The 17,441-nt window shown below is 44.2% G+C and overlaps 1 protein-coding gene across 1 annotated transcript; it reads right to left on the bottom strand.

Annotated features, from left to right (window-relative positions):
- Positions 1 to 4,183: 4,183 nt before the first annotated feature.
- TSTD2 (thiosulfate sulfurtransferase like domain containing 2) lies at positions 4,184 to 17,409 on the bottom strand (the record flags this gene model as incomplete). Its single annotated transcript, XM_079548663.1, has 9 exons — positions 4,184 to 4,443; positions 5,338 to 5,476; positions 6,389 to 6,547; positions 7,184 to 7,302; positions 9,604 to 9,709; positions 12,002 to 12,127; positions 15,243 to 15,351; positions 16,960 to 17,237; positions 17,305 to 17,409. The coding sequence occupies 9 exons, from the start codon at positions 17,407 to 17,409 to the stop codon at positions 4,184 to 4,186; spliced, it is 1,401 nt and encodes a 466-aa protein (XP_079404789.1).
- Positions 17,410 to 17,441: the final 32 nt, after the last annotated feature.

Below are 17,441 nucleotides of genomic sequence, written 5' to 3'. Positions count from 1 at the left end.
CAGCAGTGAGAGAAAAGGAACCTCTAATTCAGCATCCTATTGACGCTCAACGTACCGTAAGTGAAATTCCACTTGCCAGGCACTTGTTGTCGAACGTTGCATGATGTTATCAGAAAAAGAAGTTACGGATCTTTTTGAGAAAATGATGAAGACATGAATCTCTCTAAAGCTCCTTTAAGAGACAAGGATTTGTCCACAAAACGTGGGATGGCTGACAAGTACCTTTCTGCACCTGCCAAATCTGGTGGACTGAAAAACAGTAAACATGAGTGTACCTTGTCCTCAGCAAGAGTACATTCATGAACTGCAATCTGGAACAGCTGAAGAAAAGCTTCTTAACTGTCCTGAGTCTCTGAGTGTGTCTTTAACCAGCTAGGCTGACATGACATGAAGGCCTTGGACTTCTGCTGGATGCCTTGGAAAGGCTTCAGGACAAGAAACAGCAAGAAAATATCAATTAGAAGAATCAACGTAGACTTATCCGGTGCCTCAAAGCATTTATGAACAACAAATATGGACTGCAAAGGACTCTAGGAGGTTAAAGTCTCCTACTGTTATCAAGAGCAATTGATCCAAAGCAACCACATGACAACAGCAACAGTGAAAATACTTTCTGCTATATAGTCAGATACACATAGAATAGGCTCATCAGCCCCAGTGACTTCAGAACTGCATGAACACCTTACCCTGGGAAACCCTTATCGTACCCTGCGACCCAGACATGCAAGGAGATGCAGGCAGCAGTGTCATGGATGTGACAGCAGCATTTAGTCTTCAGCAACAAAAGGCTTTTAAGAAACATCCTTTCCTGTTCTGCTGGAGTTAGCATCCACATTACCCATGTAGTCCAAACACAGTTAGGCTGATGGGCCCAGCCCTGGTAACTCAGCTGGTCTTTCTCACAGAGCTGCTTTGCTGAAGAGGCATGTCAGAGAACATCAGTGAGCCAACCACTGCGAAGCAGAGATGTGGCTGTGTTGAGAAGCACCAGGCTTTGCGATGAAAGGCATCAAGTTGTGCAGCAGTGGAGTTACAAAACACAGATGTTTAGGATCAAGTGGATCACTGTTTCATCTTAGCAGCTCTCCAGCAAGAAAGGAAGAAAGCCACTGGGTGACTGCAGCCAATCCTGCCTCCTGACCTACCCTGGAACTGACATGTCTTCTTTAAGGCATTACCACCAGCACACAGCAAGTCCTTACCTGTATTAATCTCAGAAAAGCAATGCAGAAAACAGGATAAAAAGGCTGCTCACGGGACTAAGCATGCATCTTACCCTTCCCCTCACCTATATGCAGCAGAGGGAACCTCTGTCTGCACATTTCAAACCCTTCTCCACCACTGCCTTTGTGCAGCAAGAACCAGAACAGGTGACTCTGAGGTAGGTAGGATCTCCAGTATTGTATACAAGTTGAGCACTTCCACCAGTGCTCTAGATCAGTCCTGCAAGTACAACTTGCATATTTTTCCATTAATATTCCAATCTTCACCAGAAGTGAACTGGCCAGCTAAGCTTTGGGGGGTAAGATAGCGGGGAACCAAGAGTCTTGCTCCAGCTTCTGCTGAAGATTTTCGCTGGCACTAACAGGTATAGCCAAGGTGGCAAGAAAATAGCCTTTTTTAGGAGAAAAGATGCCAACCACCCGAGTAAATGGGTAGGAGAATCCGAACAACAGCTTTGTTTATAGGCCTCTTGGATGAGACCTTCAATTATTTTCTTTGACAAGACAGATGATCTTGCTCTGTCCAGTCCAGTAAGCAAGATCAAATTCATAGCTCAGTTTTACTAACACTTCTGGCACTTATGTATGGCGGATACAGCAGAAGGGAGATTGCAGTAAACAAAGGCATCAGCAGACTGGATTCCAGAGCTCGTACTTTATGACGACCTGAATACTTTGATCAGAGCTGTACTTTTGCCAGGTGAAGAGGCTAGAAGGAAATTTTCAAGATTCACATCCACGGTTGGGCACTCTTCTTGATGAGCTAGCTGAAGTACCTGTTGGACCTTGTGGTGGTCTGTGTGCTGAATCCAGCCTGTGTGCCCTTCACTGACACTCATCTCAGAGAGAGTATTAAAGTCATGTATTAAAATAGAAGATTTTCTTAGGGCTATGCAGAAAACCGTTCCAGCATCACAAGTGCAGTGGCTTCCCCTGCACAAGTACCATTACCCGTTATTAAGCCGCTTCTCAGAAACACTAGACAGAATTCTACAAGCCTTGCAGAGGTTATTTCCACACGCAGACCTTGCATAAAAGGATCAAAAGCAAGAAAGTATAGATCAGGCATGTCCAACCTGTGACATGGGAGAGCTAGTAATCAGCCCCTCAGATTTGTCTCAGAGGAATCTGAGAAGAAGCTGAAGTCCACTCCAATGCTCACGGCATGGGAAATAAGTAGGATGGAAGCCATGGTGCAATTAGAAAACCATGGCTTAATAACTATCACAGAAACGTGGTGAGACGAATCACCCAAGTGCAACACTAAAATTGAGGGCTACAAACTTTTTGGAAGAGGTAAGCAGGGAAGGAGAGGTGAAGGAGTTGCTGTCTACGTTAAGAAATGGATAGATGGCAAAGAGCTGCCTCTGAAAAACAACCATGGACAAGTTGAGAGATTGTGGGGTTAAAATTTAAGACCAGAACAATAAAGGGCATCTGGTGGTTGGTGTCTTCTACAGGCTCCTGATCAAGGGAAGCCTCTTGATGAGGCCTTCTCACATCGTCTACAAGAGGCATTGTGTTTGAAGTATCTCATCCAGCTGGGGCACCTCAACTGCCGCCTGGATATCTGCTGGGAAAACAAGGCAGCAGGTTGTAAGCAATCCACAAGACTCCTAGAGTGTACTCAGCATAACTTCCTGGTCCAGATATTACACAGCCCAGCAGTGGGTGAAGTATTTCTGGATCTGGTCCTCACTGATGCAGGAGAGCTCATTAAAGAGGCTAAACCTGGAGGCAGAGCGGGCCATGGGGATCATAGAACAGCCTGGGTTGGAAGGGACCTCAAAGATGATCTAATTCCAACCCAGCACAGGAAACCAACTGTTTCCTTGGCTGCATCAAAAGAGAGGTGGCCAGTAGAGCAAGGGAGGTTACTGTTCCCTTCTGCCCTCATGAGGCCCCATCTGGAGTAATGCATCCAGGCCTGTGGTCACCAGCACAAGAAAGACAAGGAAAGGTTGAAGGGACTTCAACACAAAACCTTGTTCTGTCTCCACCTGTATTTGCAAAGCACAAATGCTCCCAACATCTTGAGTTGTTTAACGTGGGTAACAATCTTACTGCTTTTTCAGACATTTACACACACACATCACCACCACTTCCACTGCCATAACTGGTATTATGACGGTCTCTGTCCTCCCCTCTCTTCGTGTCTCAGTAGCAACATGCTTCAAGCTGTCATTTCTTTCTAGTGCAAGCAGAGCTGACTCGTGGATATTTCACTTACTCACAAGCAAAGGGATTAAACAGCAGACAAAAGCATCAAAATGAGAATCACTTCTGCTGGCCATACCACACTTCATAAGCAAGTACAGCTGGGCAGACAGTACCTATGTGCAATGCATGTCCTCTGCCTTTGCTGCAGTTGTGACAGGGATCCTTACTCTGCTTTCAAGCTTTTATGCTGGATTAAATCTGTGACTTCATGTCACTACCCTTTGCTTCTCACTATTGTAAAGCAAGAGGTAGGTGCAGATGGGTATGTATGTGGAAAATACCTTCAACTCTAATCTGGTGATTTAGCCAGATACTCATAAATCTGCAGTCTTCATAATGCTTGCACTGTCTATTACAGCAAATACATAATGGAGAGGTCAGAAAGATCCACCATCATGGAAGAAGAACAGTGGATTTTTTTTTTTTGTCCCTTCAGTTTGTTTCAAATTGTGAGCAGCTGTGTCCCATCACACAACCTCTGCTGCAAAATCCCCATGGTAGAGGCCTGGCTACAAGACTAGGCAGGGAGAGGAATCCAGTAGCACTAGTAATAGATTGTACACTCCGGTGTATATGTTCAAGTAAAGCACTTTTTTTCAGGATATTAAAGTGAGTTATAAACAAGACTTTCCAAGCTAAAAGACTTGTGATTTCTTAGTAATCCAGTTGAGTAACAGACGATAGAGATTTGGTTTCAGAAGCCCTTCAAATAAGCGTGTCAGATCGGCTAATGAAACAGCTTAATCTTCTCCTGTGCCCCGTGTCCCTTGTGAGATATGTTCAATGGGTACCCTTGGCCGCCTCTTTGTACATTCACATTCCTCCTTTAGTGCCTGTCCTGGAGCCCCTGAGGTCGCCTGAAGCTCTTTCTCTTGACAAAGAGGACAGCAAGCTGTGAGACCTTTCTTGCGACAACTCAGACACGTCAGGACAAGCTGCCGGCAGTGCTGGCTGGAACAGAGTTTATACTGGTCCCACAGCGTCCCACAGTATCTGCATGCTGCAAGGAGGAAAAAAAAACCAAACACATTAAGACCCACATTGCTCCATCTGACCCTTATGCAGAAAGTTTTCTGTGGCATCGGGAGGCTGAAATCCCATTTAAGTGGCTATGCACTGTCTCCCCACCTTTGTTTTATTTTCTAAAAACATACTTCATTTTTAAACTTCTGATTTCAATGTAAAAAAAGTCACCCTACGACAAGGAAAAAGCTGTTGTTTCCTCTAGTTCAGATCAGACATGATCAAACATATGACTGCAGTACTGCTTCCTAAAGGAAAGCTAAAGCCAGGTTTCCTCTGTTTTCTTGGCAAACGAGTACCTGGCAACTGAGAAGACAGCAACAGGTATTTCATTTGAAATAGCTGAAGAGTGACCACAGCCAGAAGACTAAGTGAAATTCTTAGTAACTTCATCAAGTGGAAATCACTGAAATTCTGAAGCTACAGAAGGCTTCCTCCAAGCATGGAAACAACTAAGTGCTACCACTTTCCCAGCACCCATCAGACTATGCCGATGTTCTCTGAGATCACTGGAATACAGACCAGCTGAACTGAGACCAGCAGAACTCTAATGCTTCCATCACTTGGCCAACCATAGTCTGATCTTGTGGGAAACAAGCAGGTAACGACACTTCTGTTTGACACCTCCACTTATCAGCAGCTCTGCATGATGCTTCATTTTACTGCCCAGATTAAGAAACTGTTCAGAATCATAAAATCACAGAGTAAAACCACAGAGTTGATTATCATAATGAAAAGTGACCGTACTGAGAGATCAAAGACAATGAAGATGGAACACACAGACTCATCCGGCTCCCCATGTTCTAGACATCTCAGTGGAATCCACTGCAGTAACTTCTCAGCCTTCTGCACTTCTGTTATCCAGTCTTACCTGAGATGACATCTTCATTGGAACAAATGGCATAACGATCATCAAATACAAACAACTTTCCTCTGTAGAAGCCATCTGGAAATTCCTCCAAGTACTTATGAATTCCACCTTTTAGCTGGTAGACCTCTTTGCACACTGCCTGTTCAAAGCACAACAGCAGAAATGCTGAAGCAGACAGTAGCAGTGGGCCTATGCCAGAGTTCCAAAAGCAGATCTGAAGACATTAGGGGTTCACTGAAAATAAGCGGTTTCTCAGTGACCCTCAGATAGCACCACGAGTGCCCAAAAATCTAGTTGGTGCCACAGGGCAGCTCTCACAACGCTGGCTTGTTGACATAATTCAAAATGTATGCTTCATAGTGTACTCAAAAAAAAAACAAAGGAAAGAAGGCTGGAAACTGTATTGGCTGAGGGAACTTTGCTGCCCCACATGTCAAACACTTGAACCTCTGTAAACACTGCTCATTTTGGTTTTGTGTAGTGAGTTGTTGACAGAAACAGAACTTCTCAATGTTCACAGTGGTGCAGCAGAGAAAGAATCAAGGTTTACACGTCTGGACAACACGCCTGTGCTCTGTTCTCTTGCTCTATACAGGATTGGGACCCAGGACAACAGTGGGATGGAAGGCACAAACAGAATAGTGCAGATCCAACTCCACTGCACTGGAAAAATCACTGACAAGCTGACTTGCACCACAATGAAACACTCAAGCTGTGCTGCAACAAGATAGAGCTAGAAGGAGCTTGCAGAAACACTAAAGAATGCTCTCAAACTCTCCTAAAAGACCACTAAAATGGTCAAGGCACTTCTAAGAATATACCTTTTCTCAAGAAATAGGTTACTATTTTCACTCCTGCAACTGTAGCACACTGTGCTGAGATGCAATGTAAGGCCTGTGTCCTGGACAGGCACCATGAAGCAGATGTGAGACAAACATTTCCCCACACTGAGCAGTTTATATTTGTAAGCATTTACCAGCAAAATAAATGACAGGCACCCTTGAAGCAGTCTCAACTCCTCAACCCTCCCACACTCAGAATGGTATCTCACCTTGCTCCGCAGGTAAGCAGAGCCTCTTTCACAACGAATGCCTCCTGTGCAGTACATCAGGACACGCTTGTTTTTGAACAGCTTCAGGTTTTCATCAATGTAGCTGGGAAAATAGCTGAACTTCCTGATATCTGGAGCTAGACAGCCCTGGAAGTGTCCCTGAAACAACATCAGCTAGGTATGTGAATATGAACTCTCTTACATGGTAAGGTCTGTGTCTCAGACTAGAGGAAATAACTAATTTTGGGTCAGATCAACCAGGTCACTGCACACTCCCAACACTGCACCTACTCCAGGATGCTCCTCAAATGCGTTTATGCATCGAAATAGCTGTTAAAATCTTTAACAAAATTCTGTATATGTTTCTTCTCATTCAAGCAGAAACGAGGAATCTAATCAGAACGCAACTGCCAGAGAGAGGATGAACTACTTGTGTAACAGTGCAGAAGAGCAGGAAAATGGAATACAAAAAGTGGGACAACCCCATTTGTGAGATATGGGACAAGGAAAATATCCTTACAAATTATACTAATTTTAGTTCACACTGTCCAATATTCTGTACTCATGTTCTACGAACCACTTTGTCTTTTCCACACTCCAAGATGTTTAAGCACCCTGCCAGGCAGGCTCCATTCTAGGAGTTCCACTGCCTGTATCTAACCATCACTGCGAAGCTGAGCTTGTCACACGTTCCAGTTAGCGTGATCAGTCCTCCCCAGCAAAGTTACATCCCCAGATGTGGACTGCTTCCCTGCAGCATCTGTAACACACTGCAAGAAGCAAGCAAACACTTACTATTTTACTTTCATAGAAGTTCCTACAATCCAGCAAGATGGTATCACTTTGTCCTTGACTGGACTGAGACAGATAATGTTCTACTTCTCTGTGAAATTCCTGAGGGGTTAAATGGATTCCTTCAGAGTAAAGAGGAAGAAAAAAAAAAAAAAAAAACCACAAAGTTTTGAGAATCAGAACCACAATATAATATTATATAATATTACATATGATCTCCCTGATTCAGAGTCTCCTCGGATTTCCAACTAAAAGCTAAAACAGAAATTTTTCTGTAACAATTTAAAAAGTTATCATTTCAACTACAATTACAACCTACAATTCTGTGAACTCATCCAGACAAGCTTATCCATGCTCAGTTTCCAATTGCAGTACTTTCCAAAGAAACCAGTTATTTCTGTTCCACATGAGAGAAAAAGCAGCAGATACTTTCCTGTCTGTACGGCCTTTGTTACATCTCCCTAGCAACTCTTTGAACTCTAAAGAAATAGGAAAATATGTTTCCTTTCACTTGGCTCATCTTTCATTGCATTTAGATGTGCTGAAGCTTACAGAGAAGCAACATTTTACCTGAAATTCACCTCTGTTGATCAAAATAGAAAACTAATGTAAGCGTAACCTGGATTTACAGTTCTTTGCTTTCAGGTTTCTCAGAACTCAGAACTCTCAATTTACTGGAATACAAAAAGCCTCATTCACTAAAACCCCTTTCATAAAAAAAATATATATATAAAAAAAATAAAAAAAAAAATTTTAAAAAGATACATAAAAAATAACCCTACAAGCAAATCATTGAGGTGATGGAAACCATTTCCACAAAATACTGTTAAATAGAAGTTAAAAAAAAAAAAAAAAATTAAAAAAAGAAAAGTACAAACATGGTGTCAGAACGTGAAAAGCCTCCTACCCACCCTGTAAACTGTCTAGAAATGGGGAAAAAACGAACAAACACAAAAAAAACCCTGCCAAAACAGCAGAAAAACACTGGAAAGAGGGGAAGTCACAGAAAGATGCTGCAGAAATTTGCCACCAACAAAAAATACTGGTGGAAAAACAAGTCCAAACTTGCTCTGCTAATTGGTATTTTTAGTGCTCTGCACACTGTTACATGCATAGTAACACAATTTAGGACTGAGCAGAGGAGCTTTATGAAATGAGAGAAAGTTTGGCCAGCAGCTGCCCCCCCTGCTCCCCTGTTGTCTGTGATGTGAGTGCAGAAACTCAAACAGTGCACCACTTCAGAAAAAAAAAGTACGGGGTGAGGAAAAACAATCACTCCAGTGCTAACAAAGCCAGGTATCCACGCCTGGGAGGGATGCTTTCCAAACAAATAACTGTTAATAATGGCTTCCAAGAAAGGCTCCCTCAGTAGCTTGTTAAACTGCCACAATTGCAAGTAATCAGGCGGTGAATAGGAGAGAGATGGCTCTTGACAAAGCCCACAGGGGTGAAGTATCCAGTGTTATTGAAGCTCAGTAATGGAGAAATGCAGCAATCACCGACTGTTAGCTTTCGGTTCAAGGGGATGCTCTTCTTGTTGAGTAACTTCTTAGCCAGACCTTTTAATCTTAAACATAAATCATTTTACCAACACATTACCATCTACATAAGTGCCCTTAGAGTAGACACCCAGCCAGTTACTTCTTACCAGTCTTAATCCATGCTAAACATTTACAGGAAGCAGAAAACAAACGTTGTTTGTGTCAGGAGCTGTCATGGATCTGATTCAGAAGCTCTTTCTGCTGTGCTGTGACAGACAGGAGTGTGGCTGCTAACTTCAACACAAAGAAGGGCAGATCAACAGTACCGAATGAGGAAAGATACATACACTCAAGAGTGAGCTCCTGCAGGATTCTAGCACTTTCTAGGAAAAAAAAAAGTTAAATGCATGTCTTTGCATCCACAGCAAGAGAATCCACTGGATCCAAAGGACTACGTGCTAATGACAATAAAAGCACTGGAGCTCTTCACACCTATCAATTCTAAGCAGTCACAAGCACCTACAAAATATTCTGAATAAATGTACTCAGGAATTGAGCATCCTTCCTAGGTCCTACACCTAATCTCAGTCTACACTGACTTTAGCAGGCGTTCAGTGACACTCCCTGACGAAAGAATAAAGTTCTTACCTTCCCCAAAGCAAGGTAACTGCTTGATGTCCTTTGAACTGTTAGAGTTTGCTACAAAAAAAAGCTGTTAATTCTAGGCTCTTTGAAGCAGCCAAACACTCAGGAAACCAAAATCCGGGCTAGCAAATTCCCTATACCATGAATTTTGACTACTAGTAAGAAATCCATTTCTGTATTTTTTTTTCATGCATCCTGGCCACTAGGCAAAAGGAAGTGATTCTTTGTGCAGACACTTTATTCTCATTTACCTCTCACCTAGGTGAGATCCTCTTATTTTTCACAAAATCAACTTACCAGTTTCTTTGTAAGAGACTTCTTTAGGATCAATGCCCAGTGGTACAATTTCTTTGAATACTCCAACTCGAAGATCCGGGAAACAGTGAGCTCCTCCTGCACTACTCTAGGAAATAGAACACAGGAATAATGCATTACAGTTTCCAGGTGTGAAGATCAAAAATATCCACTCATTTTAATTTGTACATCGCACTAGAACTTGAAAATGTCTCAGTGGCTGAGAGAAAGAACGTGCCAAAATCCGGAGGGCTAGGGATCAGTTCCACCACCAGCAGTCAAGTCCCACTGACCACCCAGCATGTGTGTCAGGCCCCATCTGGCAGGTGTCAGCAAGCAGTGGTAAGGCTGAGAAAACTGTTCTTTCTTAATTAGAAACAGCATTGCTAACATCTATGATGAGAAGGTCAAGGCCATGACCCAGCTTACTGACCCTGGCAGACATGGTAAATAAATAATCTCTTATTGTGACAGACCATTTTGATGCACCTGGGCCTGCAGATCTCTTCTGATCCTCTGACCCCCACAGCAAGCATGGGCATGCCTCCTGTCATAGCAAAGGGAACTGCAGTGGTTCAGTACTGAAAAAGACATGTGGAAGGTAAGCCAGGTGCAAGTCTTCAAAATTACAGACTGTTCCCCCTGCCATACTCAACCTTTGGAGGTCATGGCAAACGCTTTCTGGTAGGCAACCCTCTGCAGAGGACAGGATCAAAATGTAGGAACAAGCCTCAAATATGGTTTAGAAACATACAAACACACTGATGAAAGTGCAGCACTTTGCCAGTTCTCACAGAAGTCAGTTTGCAGCAACTACAGTGGCCACTGAGTATTTTCACAGCCACAGGCCCAACACTCACTCATTTGTTCCCATCTTCTTGGCACAGGAACTTGAAACACTCACTCACTTGACATGCAGAGCAACTAGGGCACAGAAAAGACCACTGTGGGCTAATGCATGAGTGCTGGTGCCTGGAGAGGTCATGCAGGACTGCAAATTTTTCCAATGTAAAATTTCACCTATATTTTGCTTTTGCACCTGCACAGTAACAGGTCAGGTTTGCCTCTGTGTTTCATACAAACTCAATACACAAAGTGCTAAGACTGAATCAGCACTGTAGTTCTATGTGGGATCTGAGTCACAAGTCTCACTAACACTTTTCAATAGTTATTTACGAGGAACAAAATGGTACTCCCTGCAAGTAAAATTGTGTGAAAAAGAAAACAGTAGTAAAAACAAAAGCAGCTTTTCTCCCCCTCAGAAAAAAAACATGCAGTGAAGGGTTAGCAAAAGCCCACCAGAAAGCCATATGGTGCACACAGCTGCCACCATCATCTGAAGACAGTAATCAGCATGTATGTTCAGGCTTAAGTAGAGTTATGCACTAAGTGCAGTAAGGATGAAAAACTTGACTCTGCCCATACATGTATAGATATATTGCTTTTTTTTCCCTACAAAACATCCAATTCACAGAATTGACACTGCACCTGTAAGGACAGCAAAGCCTGCACAACACCTGAACCAGCAGGTAAGGACCATGAGAATTCTTTGCATGGACTGTGATGCCCAGGTTTTGACATTCAAATGAGAGTAAATGCTTGCAGAAGAACACAAGCATATTCCCTCTTTCACTTGTGTACAGCCCACAAGACTTTGCAACTGATGCCATTACTGCTTACAGTAACTGCTACTGCTGTTTGCACCAGCAGATTTCTAAACAAAGTTTAGGAACACCTATCTTAGGTCAGCACAGAGAGAGCAGAACTGCTACTGAGCCACTGAAGTATTGAGAGAAAAGAGTCTTGTGGACCAGCTGTTCTCGCACACAAGTTGTGTGGAAGCTTGCACATTCCTCTCTGCTTCATGTCTGTACTTATTTGTAAACTCTCACCAAACACAGCTTAAGTTACAAAGGTTGATCAACAACTTGAACTTATGAACTTTGGACTTACTGCGCAGGCTTAATAGGCTAATTAATACTTAATTCTCCACCCTGAGCAGCATTAAGTTGGAGTTAATTATACTTGTGATACATGATACAAAGGGGGAGGGATTATATATCAGGGGAAACACATATTTGGCAGACGGGGAAGTCTAAAACCTCCAAGGACTTCAGACAAAGGAAAGGAAGAGGGATCATACAGTCAGGAGATAGGAATATAAAGGAGGCTGTTGACAGTTTGAGACCTAAGGGGAAATGCCCCCAGCAGACTCTCCCTTTATTTGAATGAAGAAAGCCAAAGACTCTCCTCTGTCTATTTTTTGGGGAAATAAAGATAATTGAGCAAGCCTGTTTGAGCATAATTTTTCCCATCAACTATACTATTAAGAACCAGTGTGCTCATTTCTTAAATATGTCCTGCATTAACAATGCCTATGCAGAAAGTGAGTTTTTCATACCTTGAAATCATCTCGACACAAAATGTCTTTGAAGAGAGGCTGAGCAAGCATAACTTCAATGTAGAGATTGGTAGCTACTTTGCTTCCACCAACTGTTCCATTAATTCCTTCTGAAGCAACTCGTACCTAGAAGGCAAGAGAAGAACAGGCCTATAGCTTAGTACCAGCAGAAACAGACTGTGGTGAAAATGAGCAAAATAAGATTCGGTGATGAAAAGCACAGAAGTAGGCTTGGAAAAGAGATTAATGAGGCAGAGAAGGAGACAAAGATGATTACAGTGAAGTTGAGCAGGAAAATAAAACACAGTAAAACAAAAACTGGAATGAAAAAAACAGTAACTGCTTTCAAGCTGTTTCAAAAAACTGACAGAGAGGTAAGTTTGAGCAATAAACAGAGAAATGACAACTGGTTAACTGGTAGGGTTCTCCCAGGCAACCCTACGGGTTTGGGGAGGAGTGGCTGGAAAGCTGCCTGATGGAAAGGGAGCTTGGTGTGCTGATGGGCTGCATATGAGCCAGCAGTGAGACCAGGTGGCCAAGAAGGCCAATGGCATCCTGCCTTGGATCAGGAATGGAGCTGTGAGCAGGACTGGGGAACTCATCCTGCCCTGTACTTGACATTGGTGTGGCTTCACCTCGAGTGCTGGGTTCAGTTTTGGGCACCTCAGTACGGAAAGGACACTGAGGTGCTGCAGCAGGTCCAAAGAAGGGCAACAAGGCTGTGAAGGGCTTGGAGAATGAGCCCTACAAGGAGAGACTGAAGGAACTGGGGATGTTTGGTCTGGGGAAGAGGAGGCTGACGGGAGACCTGATTGCTCCCTGCCAATATCTGAAAGGTGCTCACAGCAGAGCAGGGCTGGTCTCTGCTCACTGCTGACAGCTGACAGGACGACGGGAAATGGCCTCAAGTTGCACCAGGGTAAGTTTAGGTTGGATATCAGGAAACACTTCTTTACAGCAAGGGTTGTTGAGCACTGCAATGGGCTGCCCAGGGAGGTGGTTGAGTCACCATCCCTGGGTGTGTTTAAAAACCGTTTGCATGTGGTGCTCAGGGACAGGGTTTAGCAGAGGGCTGTCAGTTCAGGTAGCATGGTTGGGTTGTGGTTGGACTCGATGATCTTTAAGGTCTTTTCCAACCTGAGTGATTCTATGATTAACAAGAAAATACTGCAGTCAGCATTCAAATTCCTACTGAAATTCTGCTTCAGGAAGAGCAGTGGGATTGTGCTCAACAACTCAGATAGCTGAAAGAAAAATGTGAGAATGTACAATACAGCAGGCAACACTAAATGTCAGCGTGAGTCATTTTACCTACACCACTGACACAAACGAAAACTTCTGAGGTGGAGTTAAAAAAAAAAAAAAAAAAGACTGAATACAAGAGAGAAAAAAAAGCATTTGAAAAGGCAACTGCTGAACCAATTTGGAAAGGGGAAAAAAAAGGGGCACCTTCCTCCTCCCCTATCCAACCAGCAGACAAGATACTGAGCCAAAGAAAAGATTTCACCCCTAGACTCTGCAGATGTAGAATAAGGAAGATGCCTTCTTTTCATTCCTTCTGAGCAAGGAAGGATGGGTCTGTAGAATGTAGAGTGCTGAGGCCATCCTGCTTTAAACAGCACCAGCTCTGAGAAAAACACTAGACAGGATGCAAATCTGTTAGCTCAGTTAGAATACCCTGAGAAATTCCTGTTCCCAGAAATAGAAAGAAATAGGAAGCACAGAAAGAAAAAAAATAGGATCTTTGGTAAGAAGATTAAAAACCCAATGCTTTGATGTTACAGTCCATCCTGCACAACAGCACACACACTGTTCACACAATAATTTCTATGCAGCTAAGACACAAGGAACTGACATGAACATTCACAATTAAAAAAAAAAAAAAAAAGTCCATACCAGGAAGTAAAGGACTAAAAATAAGAAAACAAACAAATAACACAGGAGACATTAAACAGAAAAAAAGAAGAAAAAATAATATCTAAAGATGAGTAAATGGAGCAGATATTCACTGTAGACATCCAAACAAATTAAAAAGATATCTCTTTTACTGCCAGCAGCAGTAATGCACTTGAACCTAATACGGCCTATCTTAGGGCGCAGAGGCTGGTCTCCTACTATTGGCATAGAAAGAAAAGTCTTCAGGAAGACAAGTCAGATATCAAAGTAGTGGCCTGCTCTGAGTTACCCTCTCGGAAAAAGTCTACCTCCCTTGGAAACACCAGCTTTTGAGCCCAGAATTAGTCCTTGAAGGGAGTGTATAAACGACAGGGGGAATGGCTGTTTGTGAGGGTGGACGGTGACAGGACAAGGGGAATGGTTTTTAACTGAGACAGAGGAGGTTTAGGTTGGATATGAGGAGGAAGTTTTTCCCCCAGAGGGTGGTGAGGCACTGGCACAGGTTGCCCAAGGAGGCTGTGGATGCCCCATCCCTGCAGGCATTCAAGGCCAGGCTGGATGTGGCTCTGGGCAGCCTGGGCTGCTGGTTGGTGACCCTGCTTACAGCTAGGCCTTTTCAAACCAGGCCATTCTATGATTCTACAAAATTCCAATAAGTAATTAACGCCTCTGGTGGCCGTGAGATGAAGCCAAATAGTCATTCTTGCTGTACATTTTTTAAGGGGAGGTAGACCACACAGGTTGTGAATGATGTTACATTGAGCTGAGGCATCTGTTTTGCCATCTTCAACAACAGGACACCTCTATTCTACTTCCTTATCTTCACTTAACCACAAGTTTCACAGCCTCCACATTTTGTACTTGAGCTTACATTTATGCAAGCCTCCTGTCCTTGAGCTCGTATCCGCTCACATTATGCGAAAGGCTGTTCTCACAACACGGAAAAGTTGTTCTCATGATTCAAAGTAAACAAAGATACCATGCAAGAACAAGCACTGCTATGGGGTGGTTGCGACCAAAGCTGCCAGCAGTCGTTCTCTTCTCATTCTCGACAAGTCCAAATTACAGCTTGGTGCCATGACCCTAACCACTGCACCTGGTAGTGACACACTCAGCAGACCCCAATCTCTGTGTGCTGCACGTCCAGCTTGGCCTTCAGGGCATGCCGTGCTGCACTTGTGTTCTAAATGATACTTTACAGAGCCAGGATGCCTTTCTTAACAAAACTTTAACAGTCTAGCACCTTGTGGTGTAAAACACTTGCTGCCTTTCAAGCCACATCATTCTGGAGTAAACAAAGAGCATGCTTTTCTGTAAGGAATATGACTGTTGCCTAAAATCTTACCTTGCCAGTGAGATGCAGATGCTGGCAGAGAGCCTTTTGCCAAGCACAGAGTTTCTCTGGATCCTTCACCTCACAGTAGCAGTAATACAGAAGTACTTCTCCCACCTTGCTGCCCAGAACATAGCAAAGATAAACAAACAGGAAAAGGATGTTAGAGTTGAAAGCACAAAAATACATTATTAGCATCAACCTCTTAAAAAGCAGATGATTTTCTCCTTTTTTGTTGTTAAAGCATAAAAAAGAGCAGCAAAACATAAAACTAGTGGGACACTGGAGCTTGCTTTTATGAAACTGGCACATCAAACCTGTTCAGTGGCAGGGCCTGCAGTTCTTGGTGAGCTCTCAAAATGTTCATTGGAGATTTATGACAAAATTTTAGTCTTCCTGTGCTTCCTCCCTGAAAACAGTTGCTAACAACTGTGCAAACTACCAAAAAGTGGTGACATGAATAAAGTCTCACTATGAAGAGAGGGATATTTCTCTGTGCTAAGAGGGGGCTCATAAATGTCTGGTAAAGAGATGGTTAGATTTTTTAGTTGAACATATCAGTGCAACTCTATGCATTCTATTTGAAAACTTGCAGGTCATGTATTTATGTTGACTAACAACAGAGTCACAAATATACCAAAAAACCTGAACCTATTTTCAGATTCCTGTAACAGAATGGAAAGCAAGAGTTATATTTATATATTTATAAACATATTTCATATAAATCATATTTATATACAGAGCAAACTGTGCTGTTCTCCTTCTTCCTACTGCTGCTCTCCTTCACAAACCCCATATCTCAAATAGCACAGACCTGTTTTAGCAAGGCATACCACTCTGACAGCCTGCTTCCCCAGAGCTTCCATCGAAAAAGGAAGTATCATTTCAACATCAGGAATCATGTTTCACATGGGATTCAAGAGAGTTCAAATAAATCAAATGACTCCTGGAGAGAGACCCGATTCAAGGAAGCAGGAAAGGAAAGAAGGAATGAGCTGCCCAGGGAGGTGCTGGAGTCATGAACCCTGGAGGTGTTTGAGGAATGTTTGGATTTTGTGTTGAGGGACATGGTTTAGTGAGAACTACTGGTGACAGGTGGATGGTTGGACTGCATGATCTTGAAGGTCTTTTCCAACCTTGGTGATTCTGTAATTCTCTGAAGGCCCCTGAGAGCCTTGAGAGCTGCCAGCAAACTTTCTGCAGGATGGGCATCAAAAAATCATAGAGTGGAAGGGCCCAGGTTGGAAGAGATCTTGAGGATCATGAATCTCCAACCCTCCCTGCCACAGGCAGGGCCACCAACCTCCACATTTCATACCAACCCAGGCTGCCCAGGGCCCCATTCAACCTGGCTTTGAACACCTCCAGGAAAGGAGCATCCACAGCCTCTCTGGGCAGCTGTGCCAGCACCTCACCACTCGCTCTGTAAAGAACTTCCCCCTGACATCCAACCGAAATCTCCCCTCCCTCAACTTCAAACCATTTCCCCTCGTCCTGCTGTTATCAACCCTTTCCAAGAGCTGACTCCCCTCCTGTTTGTAGGCTCCCTTTAGGTCCTGAAGGCTGCGCTGAGGTCACCCCGCAGCCTTCTTGTCTCCAGGCTGAACAAGCCCAGGGTCCCTCAGCCCATCTTTATAGGAAAGGTGCTGAAGCCCCGATCATTTTATGGCCTCCTCTGGAGAGCCATCACTCCCATAAAAAGGCAGTACCGCCAGATGCCCGGCCTTACCTGGTCAGCTCCTCACGGTGGAGGCCGCTGGTGTCGGGCAGCGCCTCGCAGAGCTCTCCGCAATCCCGTCCTCCCACCCGCTCAGCGGACATCGCCCTGCCGGCGGTCCCGGGCCCGGTCGCCTGCCGTTCGATGTCCCCGCCATGCTGCGTACCTACGTGCCGGTGGATGCCGCGGCGCTCGCGAAACGTCTGCCGGCAGCACCTCCACCACACGGCCGCCCCGGCACCCGGACAGGCGGCCGGCACCTCTTTCGCCTTGACAAATAGGGAGAACGCCTGCAAGACAGCCGGCCGTTACCACGGGCAGTAGTGGCGCGTCGCCCCGTGCCCGCCTCCTACGTACCTTTTTCCGGGCGGAGGCGCGTTGCTTTCTAGCGGCGGCCGCCTGAGGCCCAGCACCACCCCGAGGAACAGCCCCCAGTCCGGGCTGCGCCTCGCCCGGCGCCATCTCCCGCCGCTGACCCCACCCCGGAAGTGCTG

The sequence above is a fragment of the Tetrao urogallus genome (genome assembly GCF_951394365.1).
Source record: "Tetrao urogallus genome assembly, chromosome: Z".
Lineage (NCBI taxonomy): Eukaryota > Metazoa > Chordata > Aves > Galliformes > Phasianidae > Tetrao > Tetrao urogallus.
This window is presented reverse-complemented; position numbering and strand designations above follow the sequence as displayed.